This window comes from Camelus ferus, chromosome 13 (assembly GCF_009834535.1).
Source record: "Camelus ferus isolate YT-003-E chromosome 13, BCGSAC_Cfer_1.0, whole genome shotgun sequence".
NCBI classification, from domain to species: Eukaryota; Metazoa; Chordata; class Mammalia; order Artiodactyla; family Camelidae; genus Camelus; species Camelus ferus.
In genome coordinates, this window is record NC_045708.1 from 64,093,648 (window position 1) to 64,119,221 (window position 25,574).

The 25,574-nt window shown below is 42.9% G+C and overlaps 1 protein-coding gene and 1 long non-coding RNA gene across 3 annotated transcripts in view; one reads left to right on the forward strand and one right to left on the reverse strand.

Annotated features, from left to right (window-relative positions):
- The window catches only part of DDAH1 (dimethylarginine dimethylaminohydrolase 1), a 131,082-nt gene extending 118,288 nt beyond the window's left edge, over positions 1 to 12,794 (reverse strand). Inside the window, exon 1 of one of the 2 annotated variants that reach the window (XM_032494707.1) lies at positions 12,139 to 12,779. In XM_032494707.1, the coding sequence (XP_032350598.1) occupies positions 12,139 to 12,723 (585 nt within the window). In that variant the 5' untranslated portion in view covers positions 12,724 to 12,779. Of the gene's footprint in view, positions 1 to 12,138 lie in introns of both variants that reach the window. The other variant, XM_032494708.1, reaches the window with a different exon arrangement.
- Positions 12,261 to 15,339, forward strand: LOC106730319. Its single transcript, XR_004325195.1, has 3 exons — positions 12,261 to 12,396; positions 12,826 to 13,058; positions 13,144 to 15,339. It is a non-coding gene; the product is annotated as an uncharacterized LOC106730319 (long non-coding RNA).
- The last annotated feature ends 10,235 nt before the right edge of the window (positions 15,340 to 25,574 follow it).

Consider the following 25,574-nt stretch of genomic DNA (forward strand, 5'->3'; position numbering starts at 1 on the left):
CACACTGTTTGCCTCTATCATTAATGTCTCTTATCAAATCTTCAAAGCACTCCTTTTGTGGGGGGGAAAAAAAAACTTGTGAGGGAGCACCCTCCACTCTAAGTGCCAGTCCGCTCAGCTGTGAAACGGGGGTGAGCGCCGAAAAGCTGACGCTCTGTCTCCCTGTGATCACAGGCTCGTTACCAACCAGACAAACACACTTCCTCCGAAGGAACCGCAAACTACCTCAGTCCAAACCTCGTGTATTTAATAGGCACCACCAACAACAAATATTGCTGAAATGAGTCAAGAAAATTAAATTTCTTTGGGGCATTCTTTCATAAAGGCTGGATTTCCGCCCACTGAATGCTGCAGAAGTGTGAAAAAAAATGGTTGAAAGCAGTGATTTTCAAGGTCCCTTCTAGAATGACGTGAACATTCTAATTGTCTTAGCACATTCTGTTTTGACACGTTCTGGGGTTCTTTGAGCAACAACAACAAAAAGGCATTCTGAGCTTCCATCCTCATCCCAAGGGCGCCCTCAGCCAAATCCTGACATTGGGCCCGGAGGCCCCGTGTCCGCGCAGATCTCAGCCTCCACCTGGAGGCCGCAGGGGGTAAGATGCCGGAGCACATCCCCCGCTGCTGGAACAGGTTCAGGGTGTGCTGCCGCCACCAAATCTCGAAAAAAATAAGAAAGATGCCACTTCAGATGGAAACTATGCTTTCCCATCTCAGTCAATGCAACGAACCTCGCCTGGTATAGAATGTCACCAAAGGGGAGGTAGAATCAGCTTCTAGCAAATGGTACAGTTGACCATCTCCCTCCTCATCATGTTCCCCGATCGTGCTTTTTGGTTTTGTTGTTGTTGTTGGATGGACAGAGGTCCAAACAGCCAGGACATCATCACTGCAAGGAGCCAACTCAAGTAAGTGGAAGTCAAGTGCGCTTTGACATGCATAGAGAAACATCTGGGATTTGGGCCATGATTCCCAGAACCCAGGGGCCAGCAGGCAGGGAGGGCCCTCTAGAATTTGTATAAAGAGGCAGAGTGGTGCAATCTGGCTGAAAGGCAGTACAGTGGGTTTTTACACTTTTCCTTACTAACACTCAGAGTAAGAAACATATTTGATATTCCTAATTAATACACACACACAAACACAAATGTATAAAATGAAAGCTTTCATGAAACAACACTGATCCTATGTTGCCATGTACTCTGACATTTTCTATCGATTCTACTATGATAAGAGTAAAAGGCTGGGCATGACCCACTAAGCTGATTTCATGACCTCATGGCAGTGGGTGAGGAGCAGCAATCTGAAGACACACACGCACATGTGCACACACACCTGTACTAAAAGCCTTGTCTTGAGGCTGTGCTCTATTCAGAGTTAAACCGCTTATATTTTAAATGGCTTGGGGAAGCTTGGAGATTAAAGGAGGCCGAAAGCTTTAGAGATGTTTAGTTTGAGAGTAACAGACAAAAGTGAAGAAATCGGTGCCCTTTTTGACTGGGGCCCCTCTCTCCCAACAGTGTATCTTTCAGAGAAACAGAAGCTGGAAAAACCTGGACCCCTGAGGAAGGACTCAGATGGCATACAGAAAGCTAGAAGAATACCAAAAGCACCAGTAAAAGTGGTTTGAGTGCCTCAAAGCACTAGATTTAAACTTCTCCACATAAAACTCTTAAATTGAAAAATATGTCTCTATCACAAATGGCCTAAAATATGACCCAAAGCCAAGCTGTAGTTACATTCTTTCTTTGTAAAATGAAGGTTCCCTTGTGACTCAAAAAAAAAAAAAAAATGAAAGAATAAAATGGATGTATTTTTCTTCTTTTTACCTTGTAACTGCACCAAGATTATTTAACTAATTTCAATTTTTTTGAATCTTTTCAGGCTAAAAATATAGAAGTTTACCACAAGTGTATCTCCAAGTTTAAAAAAATAATTACATCAATGTTTTACTGTGTTAACAATCTTAACTCGCACACTGCTTCCTAAAGAAAGGCTACATTTAAATAGGTATTTTTACTTTTTTTGTGTTTATTCAAAAAAATAACTATATACAGTTTTGGAAGACAAAAGTCAAAATCTGGAAAATGAAACTCAGATTTCAGCACCAGATGGAAATCAGCACATACGTACGAAGAGTTAATAAGAAAGAAGTGCTTTGGGCAAGTCAAGACTTCCAGTTACAACAGAAAACACAACTCACAGCACGTACTTGTATCCACGTCTTTCCACTGATTCACAGTCACCACAGAAGCACCAGCTGGTAGACACTGACCACAGTGATGTGGGATGGGAGAAATTATGTGGGTCTCGGAATCTTATGCTCTTTCAATGGCTTTTATTTAAAGGTTTCTATAGGAAAAATTACTTACCAAATGTGCTATATAAATGGTTGAGTAAGCAGAGATTTTGAAACAGAGGTAACAAATCCAACTTCATCTCATAATGCATTCTCATTAGCAGGGCATGAGTTCACATGATTGGTTCATTAACTAACACAAGTATAATGTCTTGGGTTGAATAAAATCCAGTATTTTTCATTCATCAAACCCCAGTTCCATCTCACGAATGTAAATTATTATAATTTCCCTATCCATTTTCCCCATCTCCCTCCCCACTTTCCACCCCAACACACCCCAAGTTCCACAAGGAACATACAGCATCTCCAAGCTGGAGAGAATATTAGATCTTGTTATCACGGCAAAAATCAAAACCAGTGTCCCCTGACACCTAGAACAGGGCTGTACCCCTGCCATGCGGCCTTCTGTAACTTACACAAAATTCAACCCATGATTATAAACGCATGCTCAGTTCACTTGATTTATATTGATGTGAGATTCAATGATGTCTACTGCCAAGATGGAAAGATTTGTGAATAAAAACACATTTCAACAGCAAATAGGAGGAGTCTTCTCTTACCTGCCATTGACATGGATAATATTATATATCTATATATTACAGATGCCAGGTTTGCTTGACACATCTTAATGTGCAAATCTGGGGCCAAGGGGAAAAATTACTGCCAGCTATATGACATTCTAGCAACCTCCAGAAATTACTCTCAGACTTCCACTCCAGAGTAGACTATATTGTTCCCAAACTGTGCTAGTGAGGAATCCTGGAAGGAGTACCAGGCTATGATGGAGCTCATGGTAGGAGAAAAGATGGGAGTCCTGGTAGAAATGGGGTGTTCCAGGCAGCCAAAGCTCTCCAGGTCCAAACAGGAAATGTAGTTAAGGATGTGGTTCTCTTTCTTGATGAACTTGGAACCGAGGATCTGAAATTTGGATATCTGAAAGGGCACATTGAGCTTTTTTCAATATCGCATCCTCCCCAACATTAATGAAGTTAATTTTCACTGTACTATCACCCTCATCCTATCTCATGGTGCTCTCTGTCTCTGAAGGCTACTTTTAGCTGCCTTCCCTTGGTTACTTCTAACTCAATAATCACTTCTGAGACGCCCAGGTGAGGGTCAGACACACCTCCTGGAGGTTCCATAGCACCAGACCGAGCTCCGTCATAAAATCTGTCCTCTTGTTCTGCAAATGTCTACCACTGTTCTGCCTCCCTAGCTGGACTGTGAGGTCCTTGTGGGCAGCTGTGGCATCTAATTCACCTACATCTCCCCAGCACCAAACATTGGGTCTGATGTATGGGAGACAGTTGCTGAATGCACAAACATACTGTATGAGTGATGCAAATATCATGCCTTCACCTTTAAAAGCAAAGGCATTTTTTAACACCTTTATTATGGTGTGATTCCTGTACCGTGAACTACACATATTTCAGACGTACAATTTGATGAATTCTGATAGATGTATACACCCATGAAACCACCACCACAATCAAGATGGCTAAAACTTCCATCACTCCCCAAGAGATGCAAATTTTCAATTCCCAATTTATCCCTTCCCCTGGTAACCGTAAGTTTGTTCTCTATGTCTGTGAGTCTGTTTCTGTTTTGTAGGTAAGCTCATTTATGTCCTTGTTTTAGATCCCACATATAAGCAACATCACATGGTATTCTTTCTCTTTCTGACTTACTTCACTTAGAACGACCATCTCCAGGTCCATCCACATTGCTGCAAATGGCATTATTTTATTCTTTTTTTATGGCTGAGTAGCATTCCATTGTGTATATATGTACCACATCTTTATCCAGTCATCTTTTGATGGATATTTAGGTTGCTTCCACATCTCAGCTATTGTAACTAGTGCTGCTGTGCACATTGGGGTACGTGTGTCTTTTTGAATTATTGTTATTTTCCTCTGGATATACGCCCAGGGGTACAATTTCTAAATCCTGTGGTAAGTCTATTTTTACTTTTTTAAGGAATCTCCACATTGTCCTGTAATGGACTGAACCAATTTACATTCCCACCAACAGTGTAGGAGGGTTCCTTTTTCTCCACACCCTCTCCAGTATTTGTCATTGGTGGACTTTTTAATGATGGCCATTCTGACTGATGTGAGGTGATATCTCATTGGAGTTTTGATTTGCACTTCTCTACCAATTAGTGATGCTGAGCATCTTTTCATGTGTGCTTGTTGACCATCTGGATGTCTTCTTTGGACAAATGTCTGTTTAGGTCTTCTACCCATTTTTTGGATTGGGTTGCTTGTTTTTTGATATTAAGCTGTTTGTATTTTTGATACGAGCTGTTTGCGTACCTTGGAAATTAGTCCCTTGTTGGTCACATCATTTGCAACTGTTTTCTCCCATTCTGTAGGTTGTCTTTTCTTTTGTTGATGGTTTCCTCAGCTGTGCAAAAGCTTTTAAGTTTAATTGGGTCTGTTCATTTTTGTTTTTATTTCCATTACTCTAGGAGCTGGCTTGAAAAAAACACTGCTGTGGCTTATGTCCAGAGTGTTCTGCCTATGTTTTCCTCTAGGAGTTTTATAGTATCTGGTCTTACATTTAGGTCTTTAAGCCATTTTTAGTTTATTTTTGTATATGGTGTTAGTGAATGTTCTAATTTCAGTCTTTTACAGGTAGCTGTCCAGTTTTCCCAGCACCATTTGTTGGAGAGACTGTTTTTTCTCCATTGTATATTCTTGCATCCTTTGGTGTAGATCAATTGACCATAAGTGCTTGGGTTCACTTCTGGATTCCCTATTCTGTTCCACTGATCTATGTGTCTGTTTTTGTGCCAGTACCATACTGTTGTGATTTCTGTAGCTTTGTAGTATAGTCTGAAGTTAGGGAGCATTCCACCAACTCCCTTCTCCTTTTTCAAGACTGTTCTGGCTATTCAGGGTCTTTTGTGTTTCCATACAAATTTTAACATTTTTTGTTCCAGTTCCGTGAAAAATGTCATTGGTAATTTGATAGCAATTGTATTGAATCTGTATGTTGCCTTGGGTAGTATGGCCATTTTAACAATATTGATTCTTCCAACCCAAGAACATGGTATATCTTTCCATCTGCTTATGTTGTCAAAAACACAGTCATTTTTAAAGCAATGCAATCCTGGCACTCATAATTACTGTCAGAAGTAAATTAGAAAACTTCAATATTTCTCAGACAAAATAAGAACAAAGGAATCAAGGCAAATGTGTTTTTAATGAAGTCAAAAGTTTATTTACTCACTATATTCAAATCAAGCAAAATAATGATGTATTCATCTTCACTGGAATGACAACTTATCCTACAAGCCCATCTAGCTACACAAGCAGACTAAAAGTTGTACTCCCTTTAATTTGCTATGGTAAATTAAGTCAGGTTTGTCCACATTGATTTGTTGGGCAAAATTAAACCAACCTGTACTAATTTGTACTTCTATCTTGCTACCCTGCCGTGCTCATTTCTCTGGTCACGCTTGCTTGGATGATCTAGACATTTAGAAACAAGAGCCTAAAGTCTGATGATTTATTCCTTTCTCTGTGATACTAACCCTCCCTCGGCACTCAGCTTCAGGAAGACAGCGTGCGTTATTACATTATTTGACAATGACGAAGTAATAAACTAGGAGGGCATTACATGCACACATTTTAAAATGGGGCTTGTTGTTTGAGATTGCTCCTGCTTGTCCATTTGGATGAAAAGTGTCTGTTTATGAAATGAGCCTGAGGACTCTGACAGATTTAATGCCTAATATCAGTTTAGGGAAAGCAATGAAAGCTAACCTCAAAGGTCAGGGGAGCGTTCTGATGGAACATCAGAGATTTTGTTACAGTAAATAAATATTTATCTACTCCCTGAGATGAACAATGCACTGTGTTCTGTATAAGATATAAATGAAACTTTTTTCTCTCTCACTGAGATTGCAGTTACTTTGTCTTTAATTATGATACCTCGTTTATGGGAATGAACTCTACTGCATGTCCCGACCTCCAGTCAGAATACTGGGTTTTCTGAAGTAGTTGCAGTTTTTAATAGCAAATGCCTTAAAATAAATATTAACCATCATTCAATTTTGAAAACACACATCTGTAAACTTACTCTGAGGTTATTAAGAGGCCACGGATAATTATGATGCAAAGACAGTGGAAGGTAAATCTGTTCAAAAGTCTTAAGTAGGTTTTTCTGTGTTGTAGTTTACTGATTGGATACCTACCATTACTATAATGAAACTAATTTTCAAGAAATATGAGCTCAGTAAGAATTCAAAAACACACAAAAGCAATTTTCCAACATATCTGAATTACAAGGGATCCATCCCTGCCTTCTTAGTCTTATAATGATTCTCTAATGATTCTAGGAATCTCTGCAGAAAGCTCATTCTCAGCTAACAGTATCTAATAGAAGTCACTCCCTACTCATCATTACGTTCTTTATTTTCAAGGCTTTCAAGATCAGCTGCATGGGGCTAGATTACGTTATTGGATGCATCCCAGTTTCCAAGACACACATCAATTTCCCAACATTTACTGCCAAGGCCACATAGAAGAATCAAAAAAGAAACACCCTGAAAGGGCCCAGTTGTTCTAACCAGTCGGAGGTGACAATTATCAAGAACTGTTAATCTGCAGCCATGTGAGGAGCCTCCAGTGCCTTCATTTTCCCCCTTGCTGAGAGTCAGAGTGATTTCTAATTATGGTTTGGGGCAGTTTTCTCACCTGCAGTTAAACAGAAGTTTGAGGAAATGTGTGCATTTAAAAAAGCAATCATCCAGTCTGTTGGTAAACAAGACACATTTATGCATAAACTGTGCTCCAGGCAACTTGGGGTTTCATGTAAATGACTGGATTATTTTTTAACTAAAATGAAAACAATTTACTCTCATTTATGAGAGGAGGGAAGTAAAATGATTCACTTAGTTAACATCCAAGTTATACTGTATATCATTACTGTGTAAAATGAAATTCAAGCAGTTATTTTATATTGACTTAATGTTCTGTTATGATTAACCACAACTGGCAACAAGCACTTCAAGCACAAATGACCTTTACATTTTCCTGAGAAGCTCAGTTCTGCCACTTATTAGCTATGTGTGACTTTGGACAAGTTAGTTAACCTTGGTTACCCAAACCTCAGTTTCCTTATCTTTTAAATAGAGCTAATAATAATAATACCATCTTTTGGGATTCACACGCACACACAACTTAGCGCGTGTTGGCTGGTGGTTAGACATGGTCTTGATACTCACCTTGCCCCTGGGATCAACATAATTATGCTTTTCCGCAACCAAAGAATAAACCCAGGACCAAAATATGTAGTTCCAAACAATTAAGTGCCCTGATAGAAGGGGAATTACTATGCAAAGAGGTATTGCTCATCTTTCTGTTTACAGCCCCCTGCACCCCCCCTCCCATGCACACACACTTGATGTCTATTTCTGCTTTGGAGATTTATTACCTTGTGCTAAGCATTGCCTTCTTCCTAAAGAGGTCTGTAACAACGCAAATGCTCCAGGCAAGCATAATTAAAACCATTATCACTTTGTGAAAATTAGTTTGGTTTTTCTTCTAGACAGCTATCCCATATACTGATCCTTGGTACCTGGGAAAGGATTAAATGGCTCTGAAAGAGGGGTAAAAGGGCACAGGATATATTTCACAATTTTCCTGGAGTAACCTTTGTCAGTTAATCATTTATTAAGCACTAAAAACTCAAGAAAATGGCATTAGCAGTCATCTCTACGGGAGGGAACAGGTTAGTCAGGTACAAGGGTGCAGTGGGGGGGTGGAGGGAGGCAAGACTTACTTTCATCCAGTGTCCTCTTGTACCTTTGAATTTGCTACTGCAGGCATGTATAACTGATACAAAAATTTTATTTTTTAAAAAGGCCCAATCCTCACACTCTGTCACTTGTCCTATTTCAGCTTTTAGATCTTTGTTTACTGGACTTTGACATTTAGAAATTGACTTTTTTTTTTTCCCCTCTAAAATGTAAGCAGGATTCATTTAAAATATGATTGGCTTCTCAAGGCTAATTTATTTGTCTTCAAAGTATTGAATGTGTGGACACATTCATATTCCTGAAGACACAGAGTTATTAGACAAGAAACACTACTTGCTGACTTTCTGTATATACGGTTTCTTCACTAAAACTTAAGCTTCCTGCAGACAACGTTTGCATTTTATGAGTCTCTGGAGGTCCCATTATGGCCAACGCTAAGCTTTCACAGGAGGGTTACTTTCGTGAGTTGGTTCTCAGTCCTTTCTTCCAAGGAAGAAAATTCATTAAATATATACACGATGTTTTGACTAAGAAACTTCTCGGGATTCTTATAAAAACAAAACAACAAGAGAGGCAAGAAAAGGGAAAGGGAGAGAAAAACAGTTATAAGTCACTCATATTTGTAATGAAACTTTTGGGACTCTACTGATTGGAAATACTTGCAAAACATCAAATATGTCATAAGGAGGGACAACTAAGGTTGACCTAAAATCATGGACAAATTTGTTCAACAAAATTTGTTCAACAAAATTGCTGCATGAATATTGTGTCCAAGACCCAGGGGATAAAATGTTGAACAATTGCAGACATAACCTTTGCCCTCACGGTTTCCATAATAGTATGGGGTACAGAAAGAGAAACAGGCAATTACCATATGCTATGGTAAATACCATAAACGGGAGTACAGAGATGCTCAGAAAAGGAGAACGAATCCCATGCTTGGGCAGGTGACATCTGGTGTCACAATGGTTGGGACTAGAGCTTCAGAGTCTCGCAAATCTGAGTTCAAATCCTGCTTTCACTGGTTCCACTCTAGAACCTTGGCCAGTTTATTTAATCTAAGCCTCCGTTTCATCAGCTTTAAAATAGGAATAATGATAGCAATGAGCCCAAAGGATTGATGTGAGCGTTCAATGAAATGCATGTCATAACTCTGCCACAATGTCTGGCAAGTGGCAAGCACCAGTGGAGATTAGCTAGCAATATTAATGATAACAGTAAGCTGAGAACTGAAGCATGAGTGGGAACAGCCAGGTAAGATACAGGGCAGGAAGGAGGAAGAGTATTCCAGGAAAAAAAAAAAAAAAAAGGACTGTATACCCATAAAAGCAATAGGATGGTGAACCTGAAAAAAGAACCTGGCTTGAGCCATGGGTTGGGAGGCCCCTGCGGTGGGGTCAGAGATGCAAATGAATCTGGAAAGGCAAGCAGAGCCCAGCTCAATGCGTTTATCAAGCTTAATGGAGGCCTCACTAGAGTTTTACGCAGAGGAGGGACAGGAGCAAATTTGAGTTTTAGAAAGACCAGCTTAGCTACAGTGTGGAAAATGGAATGGAGAGGGAGGAGACAGGAGGCAAGGAGATCAGCATTAATAATTTTTGCGGGGAGGAGTAATTAGGTTTATTTGTTTATTCTTAATGGAGGTGCTGGGAATTGAACCCAGGACCTTGCAGGCTAAGTAAGCGCTCTACCACAGAGCTATACCCTTCCTCCAGCTTTAATAATTTTTAAATAATGCCTCAGCTGTTGGGGAACTTCACAGTTAAGGAGATAGGTGTCACATGAAATGTATTTATATAAAACAATCCCAGAGGGCCTTGAAGTAATTATTATCAGCTCGTTGATAGTAGCTAGTTAGCATTTCATTCATTCATTTCTTCACTCATTCAACAAGCATTTATTAACTTCAACTAAAGCAGCAAACTGTGAGAGACCTCTAGGAGAGTTAGTTACCCTGCAGGGCCCTGCTTCCCTGAAGCACCCCATCCAAGGTGACTGCCCGCATTCCTCTCTCTGGCTGGAAGGCCCCTTACTCCAGGGATCCAGATCAGGGCAATGGCAAAGGTGTTTTGGGGAGAGACCACACACACCAGCAGGAAATCCAAGCTGGGAGGCAGTGCTACAGAGCAGATTAGGATGGAGCCTAAGGCACGAAGATGACCCCCCTTCACCCTGGGAGGGGAAATGTCACCTGTATGCATCAGTGTACAGTCAGCTTCTTACTGCTCAAGGAGTAAATCTTCCATGACCCAATGATACGCAAATAACAACAAGCAACACTCATGAAAGGCACTGTCCTCTATATTTCAGATGGGTTTATAAATTTGTTACAACTCCATGAAATCGGTATGATTATGCCCACTTTACAGGTGAGAAAACTGACGCAAGAGACATTCCACAAGGTCACAGAATTAGATCCAGTCTACTCTTCTTATCCACTACACTACATGGCCTCTGGCAGTGGGCCACCAGCCCAATACAGGAGTGAACCCAGTTTAAAATGTATGTCTCAAAATCTGAAGGGAGACAGATCACTGCCCACTTTAGTATCAGGAAGGCCAAAATCTGAAAGGTTTTATTATAGGAATAAAATGAAATGGATGATTAAATATACGACAGTCTCTTAACAGGAAACTGGACCAGCCTCATCGAATGAGTACCATTTTGAAAGGGTTTTTGAAATCTATTTTACTCTTTTAAGCACAAACCACAGCTCTGCCATATGGCCTAGGACACATTAGAAAGTATTCAAACAGGGTTCCATGCTTCTCAGTTTAACACAGAGTGTGTCATCTCACAGACTCAAAGATGGAGAGGTGTGGCAAAGGAGATAAAAGAGCTTCGAGAATGAGCCTGTTTCTCTTTCGGTTTTCTACTAAGGTAGGGTGGGAAAAAAAAGCCAGTTATCTCAGAGAAGTAAATCAAATATGCTTATTCTCTCAGACCATGTAGAGTTCTATTAACCAAGTACTGAAGCATGTGTAGAATAAGCCATATTTTAACTACAAGCTCTATGAGGCATTTCCAAGTGAAACGAATGAAGACAAAATGAGGTGTGGGGGGGAATCCCTAACCCTCCAGATATGAAGAAACCACCAGCTTCTTGCAACGCCACTTGATGCCAAAAGCAACAGAGTCTTGAGCCTGGGCGCTTAGCAGGCCAAATGGCATTGTAAAATCCAACCTCACTCTGTTTGTCTCTCCCCCACTAACCTACCTTGTGTTTAAAGCAGTCACAGCCATTTTCACATGCTGCAATATTTTAAAGTAGTCGCCGTCCCTTGAGAACACAAAAAGCTCTAATTGCCATGAGTTTTAAAACAGAGAGAATAAAAATTGCGGAGTTTGTGAAATAACCATTTCCAATTAAACACAGACACATACACGCACCTAACACCCGACACTGAGTACAGCTTCTCAAACCTAGACACCAGAGCTCAGCAACAAACCAGCCTCCTTACATTCATTCACTTGCCAGTGGACTCTCTCCCCTCCACTGCAAAGTAACTCGGGACGCCCTAGGTCTGCGGGCACGGTTAGCCCGTTAATTGATCTGGCCCCTCCTGCTCCCAGCTCCAGGCAGGGCTTCGGACTTCCGTGTCATCAGCCGGCCCCCTGGAGCCCAAGCCCAGCCTCCACCCGCCCGCCTGGAGCGGCAACCCTCCCCTCCCCCGCTCTCCGGGAAACACTCAGAGTTGCCTCGTCTTTGCTGCTTTTTAATCTTTACAAATTAAAATGCTTGTGAGATGGATTCCCCAGCCCACCCACCTGCCCAAGTCCGCGCAACCACACTCAGTCGGGTCCTCTCGAAGGCATCCAAGCTGCGCCGGCACCAGGAGGCGTGAACAACGAACTTCTCACTCGCGCACACACACCCTCTCCCCCAAAGGGGAAGTTTGGAACTCGCCCGGGGACCGGTTCCGCGATTCCCCGGGCAAGTCCGGCGCGGGCGGCGGGGGGAGGGCCGGGCGCGCGTCCCCGGCCGCGCCCCTCGCGTCTCCCGGCGGGCAGTTACCTCCTTCCTCCGGCTCGGCGCCCCGGGGCGGGTGATGAGGGCCGTCTCCTCGCACACCACGGCCACGTCCTCCACGAACACGCAGTCCGGGAGGCTCTCGTCGGCCGGCAGCTGCACCACCTGCAGCCCCAGCTTGCTGCCCAGCACGCCCACGTAGAGCTGGTGCTGCCGCTCGGCGCGGGCGAAATCCACCTCGTCGCCCTTGGCGCTCCTCAGCGCGTGCTGGCCGAGGGACTCGGGCAGCGCCCGCACCACGACGTGGGTGGCCCGGCCGAAGGCGGCGGGGTGGCCGAGCGCGGCCATGGCTGAGGGCGGCGGCGGCGGCGGGGCGGCGGGGCGGCGGGGCGGGGGGGGGTGCGGCGGCCGGGTCCTTCGCGGGCAGCGCGCGCCGAGCCTGCGAGCGCCCGGCGGCTCCCCTTGGCAGCCGATGAATGTGGTGCAGCAGGAGCCCGGCTCGCGCCCGGAGCCCTGCCCGCGCGACTGAGCATGCCCAGAGCTCCGGGCGCCGGCCCGCGCGCAGCCCGCGCGCCCACTCGGCGCTCTCGGCTTCGCGGCGGCCGAGGCGGGAGTTGTAGCGGCGAGCATCGCACCAGGAGCGGGACTGGAGGAGGATGCCGAGGAAGTGGGGCGCGCGAGACGCCAAAAGGCGCCCTGCCTTGGCCTGACGTTACCTGTGTTCCACTGCAGGTGCACGCCTCAAACCGCCCCAAGGCACACTTGGAGAGCAGGCGATGGACCTGGCAGAGCGACTGGAGTGGCTTCTAGGTGGTCGGGAAGCAAAGGCTGGGATGGTTCCTTCGTGCATGGATACTCTGACCTCTCCCCCTACGCTCCTGTTCCCAGGTTGCCCAGCACGTGGTACCACCCCCGACTCCCCCGCCTCCCTGTGTCCCAGCGGGAGAATCTGTCTTCGAATGGAGGTACATGTTACCTTGACTTTCTCTGCAAATAACTCCTCACCCCACGTGACTCGAGATTTTTAAGAGTTTTATTTATTCCTTTCAGTAAGAAAGAGGAAGACTCCAAGAAGCACGTATATGGAGGGTATTCGACATACAGAAACTCACAGTATTCCAAGGACAATCTGCCCTCACGAACAATATGATTCTGGCATGTTTGGCTCCAGGGCCCGCAGAAGTAGGGAGGCAAAGACCAAGTGTGCTTTCCTCAACGGCAGGTGTGCGCTCACCTGGAGCAGTTTCAGATGTGTAGCATCACAACTCCTTTGTCACCGGGAAGGAGGGCTGCCAGCCTCCTCCCTCGCCTTCGCCTCACGCCTGTACAGACCCCGAGGAATTCCTGTGATATTTGCTGAACGTTTCTTTTTTCATGCGCCTCAGCGAGTTCCATTCCCTTCTGAATAGTACTGTACCAAGCTTTGATTTTTCTGCTCTCACTCCCTGCGGATTAAATAATCCATAGGTTCTGCTCCTTTTGAGGGGAAGAGCCGCTTCAGGTTGTAACTCCAAAATGATCTCAGGTAATAATCTTCTTTCCTCCCGTTCTGTAGCACATTTCTAATTTAAAGATTGATTAAATCGTAGAACAACAGATTTGAATGGGACCTTAGAAACCCTCTCATATAACTTCCCACCCAATGCTCTGGAGTTCCAGCTGAAACATCCGTGACAGTCACCAGATTTTTACTTGAACATTTTAAACCTCACTTACACAGTGTATTCCATTTTTGAAGAGCTGTTAAACAGTCTTCATTTTGAGCTTAAATCCCACTGGTCCCACTTCTGCCTTCCGGCATTACCTAGCATGTTAGTATTCTTTCACAAGGCAGCATCCACACATCTGAAGGCAGTCGTGCTGTCTGTGCTGCCTGACACCACCCTCCCACCCACCACTGAGCCAGTCCAGGCCTTGAGCCTGAACCAAAAAGTAGCTAGTGATTGCTTTCTAAGGCCCTTCAACATTCTGCTCATCTTCCTTTTGATACACATTGGTTTGCTTCCATCCCTTTTAAATCATGGTATCTGGAATAGAAACAGTGCTTCCTGTGTGCTCCAAACCAGCACAGACTACAGCCGCACCCTTGTTCCAGATTGTCAGTCTTCTATTAACACTGCTTAAGATTGTATTGGCTTTTTTCGGTGGTCCAGTGCCGAGGCCCAGGCCACAGCCTTCTTGCCAGAACTCTGATACTGGGTTTTAGGAAATGCAGGTTCCTAGGAGAGATGTAACTAAGGCTCTTGAAATAGAAGTGATCCCAACTGAGCAACAGAGGAGATGTGATCTGCCTTCTCTCCCGTCTCTCAAGGGTGACTTGAATTTACCCACATGACATGGCATTTCTCAGTTTCAACAGTGAGGGGGTCTTAAGTGAAGGATAGCTCTGACTCTGACACTGAGGAGTGGGACCAAAAGTAAAACAACAAATGCTTAAGAACTACTGGGTTCTACTTCTAAGGCAAAACTCTCAAGGGACCCATGCTGCCCTCTTGATATCAGCTTAGTGTCCAGAAATCAATGAATGGTATCCTCAGCAGGGAATCCCCACCAACACTACAGGCAAAAATTAGCCCAGATGCTGAGCTTGCTCCAACTAAATATGGAGTAGAGGAGGCTGTAGCTCAAGTGGCAGAGCACACGCTTAGCATGCATGAGGTGCTGGGTTCAATCCCCAGAACCGCCATTGAAAAACCAAATAAATAAATAAGCCTAATTACCTCCCCTCTAGAAAAAAAAGAAAATTAAAAAGAAAAAAAGAGACTAATTTCAGGCTAAATATGGGATTTTTTTCCCCCTTACCTAACATTGAGCTTCTGTCCCCTTCCAGTTGGACTCCATCTAGCAACCTCAATTCATGCCCGTGCCTTACTAGAACCTGAATACTTCGCCACCAAGTGCCCTGAGCCTGATTATAAACAAGGTCCAACGTACCCACTTTGGGCTCATATCAGCCTGGCAGCCAATGAAAACCTGAAAGTTACGTATTAGCCATATTTTCTGCATTGAAATTGGGCCGCTGGGTTTTTTTAAAGTCTAGTTTTGCAGTTATCCCTATTAAATGTTATCTGCTTCATTCCAACTGCCTCATTTTGACTCTGTCACCTTGTGCATTATTTATTACCTCTAGTTGTGTGTCATCTGAAATTTGATAAGCATGCCTTCTGTCTCCTCTAAGCAGCTGTCAAAAAGTGTTAGAATGTGTATGTTGGTGAAAAGAATAATAAAGACGCCAACTCGAGTAAATTACGGTCTGCATGCCTTCCTGCTTGAGTGATGAAGGACTGTTTTTAAGAAAATGGACTTTACTGAGCCTGGTACATAAGTAAATTCATTGTCCCCACAAACATTTATTGAAAATTCCCAAGCCACAACACCATGTTATGTACTTCAGAGACATAAAAGAAGCATTAAAACATGATCCTTGACCTTTAAGAGCTCACAGTCTCGCTAGGGAAATAAGATACCCAAAATTGGAGCTATGCTAAGGCACATGAGAGAGAGAGACAACAAAGGGCTGTAAGTAAGTAAGGGGAAAAGCTGTCACTGTGGCTGGTGGGAGTGGAAGAGGGCTGCTTGAAGGTGGCTGGACTTGGTTTAGGCCTTGAATAATCTTTAGGCCGTGAAGAATTGGAAGGAGAGAATGAGCATTCTAAGGACAAATATGTGAAAAAGCCATATGCGTGTTCAAGGCACAATTCATCAGCTCAGTAGATCAGCTCAACTCACGTATGTATTGGTTAAGATAACTCTAGCTGCTATAACAAAATGACCCCAGCACAGAGAGTGGCACAGAGTTGATAGAGGTTTATCTCTTGTTCACTGCAAGGCTTGCACAAATGTTCCTGACTGGGTCCTGACTCTTCTCCACGCAGCATGCGGGCATCCAGCCTTCTTCCATCTTGTGGCTCCAACACTTCGAAGTACGGCACCCGAGGTCACCACGCTCGCCTTCCTCAAGCTGACAGGACATTGTAGAATGTGCAGCACTGCGTGTGACGGGTTCATGGGCCAGGGCCGGGCCAGGAAGTGATACACATCACCTCTGCCCGCTCTCTTCTGGCTGGAACTCAGTTACACAGCCACAATAAACCAAAAAGAAGAGCTGAGAAATACAGTCTTCTGTGAGCCCAGAAAGAAGAGGAACAGGCTGGGTACACAGCCAGCTGGTTTCTGCCCCAGCTCACAATGGGGAAAGTGCAAAATAAAGGTAGAAAGGTAGGCTAAGCTTTCAACACTTGAGCAGTGGAGAGACATATGCTGTGAAGACTGAATGTAGCTTCTGAAGCCAAACTCTGTGGGTGGAAGCTTGGCACTACTATTTCCTTGTTGTATGATCTTAGTCATGTTACTTAAAAGCTCTTTGCCTCCCTCTCATCCTCATCTATGAAATTGGAAACTATGAACCCATTATCATATGGTTATTATGAAGATTAAAGTTAATAATACAAAGTATTAGAAAAGTGTCTAGAATAGTACCTAGCACCTAGTAGGCGCTCACTAAATATTACCCATTGACAGGTTTGAACGTGATTTCTTACCAAAGGCCAAACCACATACCCACATCCAATGAATGATCAGAGTCATACAGGTATCTTACTGCTCTCCAAAAGAACCCAGGGCCTTCCTAGGTTGACAGGCCATATCTCACCCATAAGCATGCTCATAGGTTCAGTACGTGTTTTTGAACCGTTGCTACATGCCAAGTGCTGTGCTAGACACTGGGGATGTAACTGTGAATTCCAGTGTGGAACTTACAGTCAAGTTGCTCCTTTTCCTCTTCCACATGTTTCAAGATCTTTGTAACTAATTCCCTCTATTTGAAACACCTAGAGCTGTTTATATTCTCTGGGCTGGACACCGACTGACACAGAGGCAATTTTTCTTTTCCGTTGATAATATTGCCGGACCTGCATTTGAAGTCAATTTGAGATGGCAGTGATCTCAGGATTAAGACAGACATTCCTGCCTCGCTCCTTTGTTACTCCATTTTTAGCAGATACAAGATTTACTTTCCTTGGGGATGGGTGTTTGGAGGTTGGGGATGGGTGTTTGGAGGTAGGGGATGGAGTCCTTAAAGAGAATGAGGGTTCGAGTGTCCTCCTCCGCCCCAAGTACTAGAAATACTGGATCAAGTGAGTACCGTAAGTCTGCATTCTGACACTAAGTTCTGAGTGTTTCTACGTAAGAATCATTGAGTCTGACACAGAAAGACCTACTGTGGAGGGAACTGAGTGCTGCAGATTTTTGACATCCAAGCAGTGCATGATGTTTGGTAGAATGGGCAGGTGGTGTTTTACAGACTAGGAGATGATTCCAGGGTTCTGGTTCCTAAAGTCAAGATGCATCGCATCCTAACCTTGGTTCCTTCAAATTTCACCTGGGAATTCTTACATAAACAAACATTTACCAAGCACCTGCAATGTGTATGGAGGAGAAATACATAAAAGCAGTGAATAAGGCATAGTAAGCCGGACTTTGACTCCTGGCCCTCCCGCATTCTACTTGTGTAACCTTGGTGTGCCCCAGACCCATGCTCCACCGTTTTCTGTCTTGCTCTAAGCCTCGGAGGACTGACTTTCATGGATCGTATCACCTGGGACCCCGTTACTGCTGGCTTTGGCCAATGGGAGGCACTCAAAGGAAATGCGAGGGCAAGGGGAGAAGGAGGTCCTCTTACTCCTTTCCTGCTTTCTCATGGTTTCAGCAACAACCCTTCTATAACCCTAGCTTCTGCCTGGTGGTCCCTTTTTGGTGATTCCAGCTTCTGGCTGGGTTCTGATGACCCCATGTAACTACTTACATGGACATAGTAAGCCACACACATTTCAATGCCCTCCTATAAGCACACAACATTATGAGTATTAAGAAAAAGAAAGGATGTGAAAAAAAAAGGCAAGTCAGCATTTTCAGAAAGAGCCCTTGGCAATATTTGATGCAGAATGAGGCTATGCTGGGGTCCATCCGCCCTCTCCAGCTTCTCAAAGTGTTTGCTGGCCTTGTGAGCGTTGATCAGCATATCTGCAGAAGGGATCGGAGGATCTGACGTAACAACCACCACATACGTGTTTGATGTAAGGACATGAATGAAGGCAGTGAAGTGAGAATTCCTAACTTCCGTGCTCCGGAAAGAAGCGGCCAACTTACCGCAGCTCAGCTTGAACCGCTTAGTGATGTTCCTCCAATTACCTACATCCCAGGGTGGTAACGGCTTCCTGTTCTTGCTGGTCCCTGGATGCCTCAACATCCCTTATCAGTTCTCTTTACTTTGCCCACACCTCTAAGAACATTCCCCCCTTTTAAGGGAATATTATTAAACATCCTCTTCAAAATTCTTAGCTGAGCATGCCATTTGCTTTTACCCGTTACCTTACTTGGGTGAGTCACCTGAGTTTATGCGTACAGCGGGTTGCTCTGAGGCTGACATGTGACTGTGTATACAAAGTCTTAGCAGTGTACCTGGCACTCGAAAATATTCAATTAATGATAACCACTAATGTTAGTAGCTATTGTGCTTTTGTGCCAGACACTATGGCAAACAGCAAAGTTTCCATCTGCTTCTGTGTAAAAGACCCATTTCTACCACTCAACACACCCGAGTTCTTCAAATGTGATAATACGTCAAGTGCCTACCTCGGTGACAGGGCACACTCCAAGCACTCAGCAAGCATTCTTGGCTCTTCAGAGCTCACCCCCTCCCCCACAGGTGACATTTCCCTTTTCTGAACTTCTATATCTTTTTCTATATTCCTCTTTTTATGCTGCTTCTTACTTTCAGCAGTGTAATAACTCACTGATGCCAGAGTCATCTACTTCATTACAACCACATCAGGGGCTAATGAGATAATCAAAGTATCCTGAAAAGTACAAAGTACTGCATAAAGGTATTGAGTCTGAACAACAAGTTTGTGATGTTTTATGATAGTATACAGAGGTTAATGTGGCCCTGAAATTCAACATATTTATTTTCAGTTTCTCAGAGCTTTTTGCAATATTATCTTCCCAGAAGCTTTTTTTTTCATGATTATTTCATACTCAAATATATGTTTGTGGGGGAAGAAATAGATTGAGAGAAAAATCCTTTCAAATTTTAGGTAATCTAAATAATGTTGATGAGAAGAGAAACATTTCTCTACAGCTGAAATATGTACAAACACACACACCACACAGAGAAATGCATGCATTCTTTGATAAGCCCCTTTCATTTTCCTGTGAAGTGAAATTGCTTCATTTCCTTATGAAGAAAAATGAAATGTTAGTGTTGCAATAACATGGAATTATCGTATTTGCTTGGTATCCACCCACAATTATTTTAACATAGTGTTAGAACAGCATTCTCCTTCCTGCTTTCCTTTTCGCATCAGTAATGCTGCTCTCTCCTGGCTTCTTTTCTCTGTCTCTCTGTCTCTCTGTCACTCTCTGTTTCTGTTTAATTGCTTTAAATGTTGGTGTTTCCCAGAAGTCTCTAGTCTTCAGTCTCTTTCCCTCAAATTAAAAATGCTCCCTCCTATGGGTGAGCTAATCCAGGCTCATGACTTCAAGCACCACCTCAATGCCAACAATGCCCCAACCTTCACTACCGGTCCTGTGCTCTCTCCTGAGCTTCAGACCCGCCCAGGAGACGTCCATGTTTGGCTGTCCCACAGGAGCTCGAAAGCCGACATTCCCAGAACAGATTGCATCCTGTTCTGTCCGGATACCTCCTTGTCCCCTGCCATTTTCTTCCATCCCACAGAGAGCTGCTTATCCTTACCTTCACTTTCCCTTTTGCCTCCACATTTAATCAGTTGTGTTTTGACACATCAATTTCCTTAAAATGATTCAAATCCATCCAGGTCCTTCCATCCACTCTGCTACCATTAAGTCCAGGATATATCACTGGGCTCCTGGATTATTGCACAGCCCTTCTATCCAGAGTGGTCTTTCCAGACTGCACTTCTGACCACACCACGCTCTTGCCTAAATCCGCCAGTGGCCCCCCAGTACCCTCACAATGAAGTCCAAATGTCTTACCGTGGCCCACAAGACACCCCTCCACATCCTCATTCTGGTCACTTCCCCATCTTTCCCTCCTGTGGCCCTCTGCACATCATGCTCTGTCACCTGGCACGTTCTTGACCCCATCCCTGCTTGAATAACCTTACCCCTTCTTTAAGACTCAGTAAAGGCATCATCCTTCCAAGAAGCCTCCCCCCCCCAACCCCCCCGCCCTCGTCCGGATGTGATACACCTGTACCCCTGTTTTCACTCCCATTATGCAGTGCTGGCTTACTCGTCAGTCTGAGGAGCTCTTGGCAGACACACACATCTTTTTATTGCTGAATCCTCAATTCAAGTGTTTAGAGAAGGGCCTAATTAAGTCAATGGATGGCATTTGCCTCTCCCTACTCTCCTCAGCCCACTTTCTTAAGAATGGTTTCTGTTCTTACAAAATAAGATTATATACGCCAGGACCCCTTTCAGCTCCAGGATCAATGATTCTATTGCTCCAAATGCCTGTTAACAGCTGCAGGGTGGTAGAGAGTTCATAGTCCGGGTTTGAATTCTGGCTCTGTCACAGCTCTTTGATCTTGAAATATTTGCTTAACCTTTCTGAGCCTCAGTTCCTTATATATAAAACAGGAATAGTAATACCAATCTTAGGTAGGTATGAAGAGGATTGGGTAAAATGAACTTAAACAATGTTCTCCTCAGTCTTCCCACCGGTTAAGAGAGTCGGTATTCAAATAGCCCCTTGTTAAACAAATCCTGGCTCCATCACTTACCCCTGTACAATCCTGGTCCATCAGGTTTATGCACAGAGCTTTGATTTTTTTCATTTATAAAATGACAACGACACCTACATTATGGTGTTTTAAAGGTCATTGAGACGATCCATATAAAGCTTTGCAGCATGTGGGTAGAGTAGGCACTCAACCAGTGTTATTGGGCTCTGTGACGATGATGGTGAAGAAGACAAACGAGGAGGAGGAGGAGGGGAGGAAGAAGAAATATGCAAAGCCAGACAGTAATTGGCTTTCAGTGGAACCTACTCCTTTTTCTCTTTCCCATTCCATTCATGGTTGGCTAACGCTCCATTTATCCAACTCTAAGGTCAAATGCCAGTACAACAAAGCTGTTGCCCAACTTCCCCCAATGAATGGGAATCTTCTTGTATTAAATAATATCAAAAACTTACTACATTTTAAGTAACGTAGCTTATTTCTATTCCACATACATGATGACGTACAGACACAACTCTCAGAAATAAAGGTCATGTAAAAAATGGTGTCAGATTATTTCCTCACATTTTTTTCTTGCCAGCACCATTATAAAATCATAGTAGGGGGTCCTATCCATGGGGACCTGCATGATGTAGAAATGGGGAGTTTGCAAGCTTCTAGTGGTTTTATAGAGAGAGTCTCGCCATCCCCGTGACCTAAACTCTTACCCCTGAGGTGGCTGGTCCACATTTCCTTATTTCACCGTTTACTTATTTTCTCCGCTGAATCATCATGAATTTACTTTTCTCACTCTTCATTCCAGTTATCTATTGCCCCATCACAGATTACCCCCAAACTCAGTAGCTTTAAACACTCTTTTTATTTCACCCATGACTTGTGGCTCAGGGATCTGGGAAGGGCCCATCTAGGTGGTTCATTTCTGATCCTCGTGGAATTGGTTGGGGCAGCTGGACCTGGAGGACCCATTTCCAAGACACCTTCCTCACTCACATCTCCTGTGCCTCTGTGTTCCTTGGCCTCTCTCTCCGCAGGAATCTCTTCCTCCAGGACCTCCCCATGTGGCTTGGGTTCCTCACCGCCTGATGGTCTCAAACAGTCTCACCTCTTAATTAGTGGTTGGCTTCCTAGAGGCGAGCAGTGGATACTACCAGGCCATTTAAGGGCTACACACGGAACTCATATGGCATCATTTCTGCCATCCTGTAATGGTCAAAGCAGTCACAGGCCTGTCTAGATTCATAGAGAGAGGAAATAAACATCACTTCTCAATGGAAGGAATGCCCATCATTAATCAGCCACATTCCTATTCTCCACGTTCTGTTATTACTCCACTGCAGTATTTATATAACATTTTCGGAGAATTGCCTTCCATTCCCTAAAGTTTCTAACTTTTCCTGAATTAAAATCAGGATCCACACATGCAGATTTGTTTACGCAATTAGCTCTGTTCAGTGACTAGCGCTGGGCAATAGTACTATCTATCAGGGAAGACGGCTATTAACCAATCATATAGTTAAATACTTACAATCTAAGTTCTAGAAAGTAAAAGGATTGGGTCTCCCTTGCAGGTATAATAACAGAAATCCCATCTGTCTGGGAGATCAAGGGTGGCTTTCCTGGGGAGGTGACTTTTGAGCCGAGACTTGAAGGATAGGTGAGTATTAACTAAGATTGGAGAGAACATTCCAAACCAAGGGTGCCCTACAGATTTAATGATGTCTTACCTGAGAGTCTTCCAGACTCAGAGAAATCAGCATAGAAATCACCCTAAGAAAACACTATCTGGTCGGGCGGGGGCGGGGGCGGTGTAGAGCTCAGCGGTAGAGCGCGTGCTTAGCATGCACGAGGTCCTGGGTTCAGTCCACTTAAAAAAGAAAAGAAAATACAACACATCTTGGTGGTATTACAGACAAGAGTGTAGTTTAAATGTAAATCAAGAGTAAATTATCCCAAGATTATCCAATTCTTTAGAAATGATATATGATCCACACTGCTATCCCCATTAGTCTTATATGTACACAAATAATTTTGTGTGTGTGTATATATATTTCAACTTTGATGTGAAAGCTAGAGGAAAATGGTAATTTGTGTTCATACAGATCAAATATGTAACTACTTATTAAATTTTGCAGAGAACTTATTTAAACATCTCAGCAAATCAGTATATGCATCAATATAACATGCTGTACAGATTATCTATAAATTGCTGATTTGGGATATTTTATGCTTTTATATCCTAGTACATAGGCTTTGATTCTCTGTTCAGTTCTTAAGTTATTTTTAATGTATTTATTATATTTGAAAACATTGACTTTTATTATATTTGAAAAAATATGCCATCTGCCAACTCAAAAATGGAAAAAAAATGAAAAAGGCCTTTAAAGAAAGACTTTTTCAAAAATATAGAAGAAAAAAAGCAAGGAGATTGCCTTGGAAAGTAATTATTTTCTTGTGGGGAATGCTATGATAGATAACATCGTTTTAGGAGGAAAAGGGACAGGAATATTACATAGAAAACTCAGAATCACAGTTTTCTGGAAAACCCATGGGTTCCCACAAAAGCCCACTGGATGCAACTTTAAGAGAAAAGAGGTTTCAAATCAATTTGCTTTTTGCCAAGAACTCTTTGTGACTTCCTAATTAATTTTAGGGATTACGCTTTCATTGTGTTCCTCCTTTCATGACTTAGTTAATGTTTCCTGACCTTTACAGTGTTGTCTGTCTCATTGCAATATCGTTCTGAATCTCATTGGAAACAGGTCAGTGACTGGTAAGGTGCGGATCAGGAGAAGAGGCTGGGCTTGTCAGGAAAGGCTGATGAATGTCAGTGGGTGAAGAACGAGTGGTTAACATTTTGGGGACCAGTCTCAGGACTTTTTATCAGTCTATAATATCACATTCTATATAATTTTATATTACTTTATATATTTATTCTAAGAAATATGGTGAAAATAATACACCTTTAAAAAGGAATTATATTTTCATTGCCTTTTGAAAGTTTAAACATAATTGTTATTTTACTTTTATTTGTGCTTGGTTTTTTTTAAAGATTCATGGTTTGTTATAGCCAAAGAGGTAGGAATTGAAAAGCTGCAAGTAGTTAAAAACCTGAGATTATTTTTCCTTCCTCTTGTTTTTCTTTTATAAAAACACCAGAAGGAACTCAAATGCTTAATTAAATCAAACGAATTAGCTGAACACTAATATTACCATGACCAGTGTTTGCACCACTAATTGCTGATTGAGTATTACGACAATGTTCTCTCAGTCTGAAAGGAGAATAGTTTTGGTCACAAATCAAAACAGGCAGTGTTAGTTCTACATGGTTTGGGAACGGCCATGCTGGGGGGAGAGCCCGTGTAAGTATCATCAAAACACGAGACTATTGAATATCACTAGTTCGGCTTGCTGGGCTTTGTTTTAATCCCTTTAGGGTGAAAATGGTGCGTGCAGCTCCCTTCTGCTTGTCCCTGCTTGGGGGGAGTCTCTTGGGCTGGGCTAATCACATTTCCTGGAAGAGTTCACATAGATCTGATCTGGGAATGTCCAGAAGTGACTATATGCACCTTAACACATACTGGCATCTAAGAAGATAGTAATTCCTTGTCACATTGTTCTAAAGCAGACATTCAATTAAATTCAGAGAGCACATGTCTGCTCTCACAGGAACAACTGCAAACAATTAAAAGAGAAAACAGAACACACAGCAGAACAGCTACTTCTTCGGAGGAGTGGGAGGATGAAGCCAACGCGGAGAGAGCAACACTTCTATCTGTGGGTCAAAGGGTGGCAGAGTCTCAGTTCAACTTAGAAGTTCTTCCAAGACTCCCTCTCTCGGCCCCTCACCTCCCCAGGCGCTCCCAGCCCTGCGTGGCCTCTCTCAGCTGCTCCCTTCCAAAACCAAGATGTACTCATGCTGGAGTTCATGCTTTCAGATTCTCCCTAAGCATCTCATTAAACCCGATAAACTGGTTTGTGCTAGGATTTTAGTTGATGAAAATAACTTTAATCAATTCAGTACCTTTTTGTTTAGTGACTAAGTGTGCTAGGCACTGTGGCTGATCATCTGCTTAAGAAACAGGTTCTGTATTCACTTAAAACATTGGGAACCACTAGGGAGCAGTTAAATAAATCATGTTACATCCATACCTGTGGGATCCTCTGTAGCCACTAAAAATAACTCTTTTGAAAATACTGCTTCCATCCATAATGGATGTTAACTAAACTTACTGTGGGAATCTTTTGACAATACATACATACATCAAGTCATTACGCTGTACACTTTAAACTTACAGTGTAATATGTCAATTATATCAGTAAAATTGGGAAAAAAAGAAAATAATGCTTTCATATGATCCCAGTTTTATTTTTAAAATGTGCATAGGCAAAAAAAAAAGACAATGAAATATAAAAATAACTTTAAAAGAGTAAATATAGAGTAGTTATCTTTATATGTGATTGTTATTTTCTTCAAACTTTTATGTACTTTCCAATTTTCTTCAAAGAGCATATACTTGTGTTATAATCAGAAAATAAACAATAAACATTTTTAAGACCATTTCTCCCTGCAAGAGTTGTCAGTCTTGTCCAGATGATACTAGATTAAAATCTAACTATTATGTGTATTATGTTATGGTAGGTGTTATAATTTTGACCAAGGTATTATGAAAACAACCAAGTACCCAGATAGGTGATGGGGTATTTAATACTGCTGCTGCCTCCAGTAATTTTGTAAAATTCTTCAGAATTGTAGGAAAT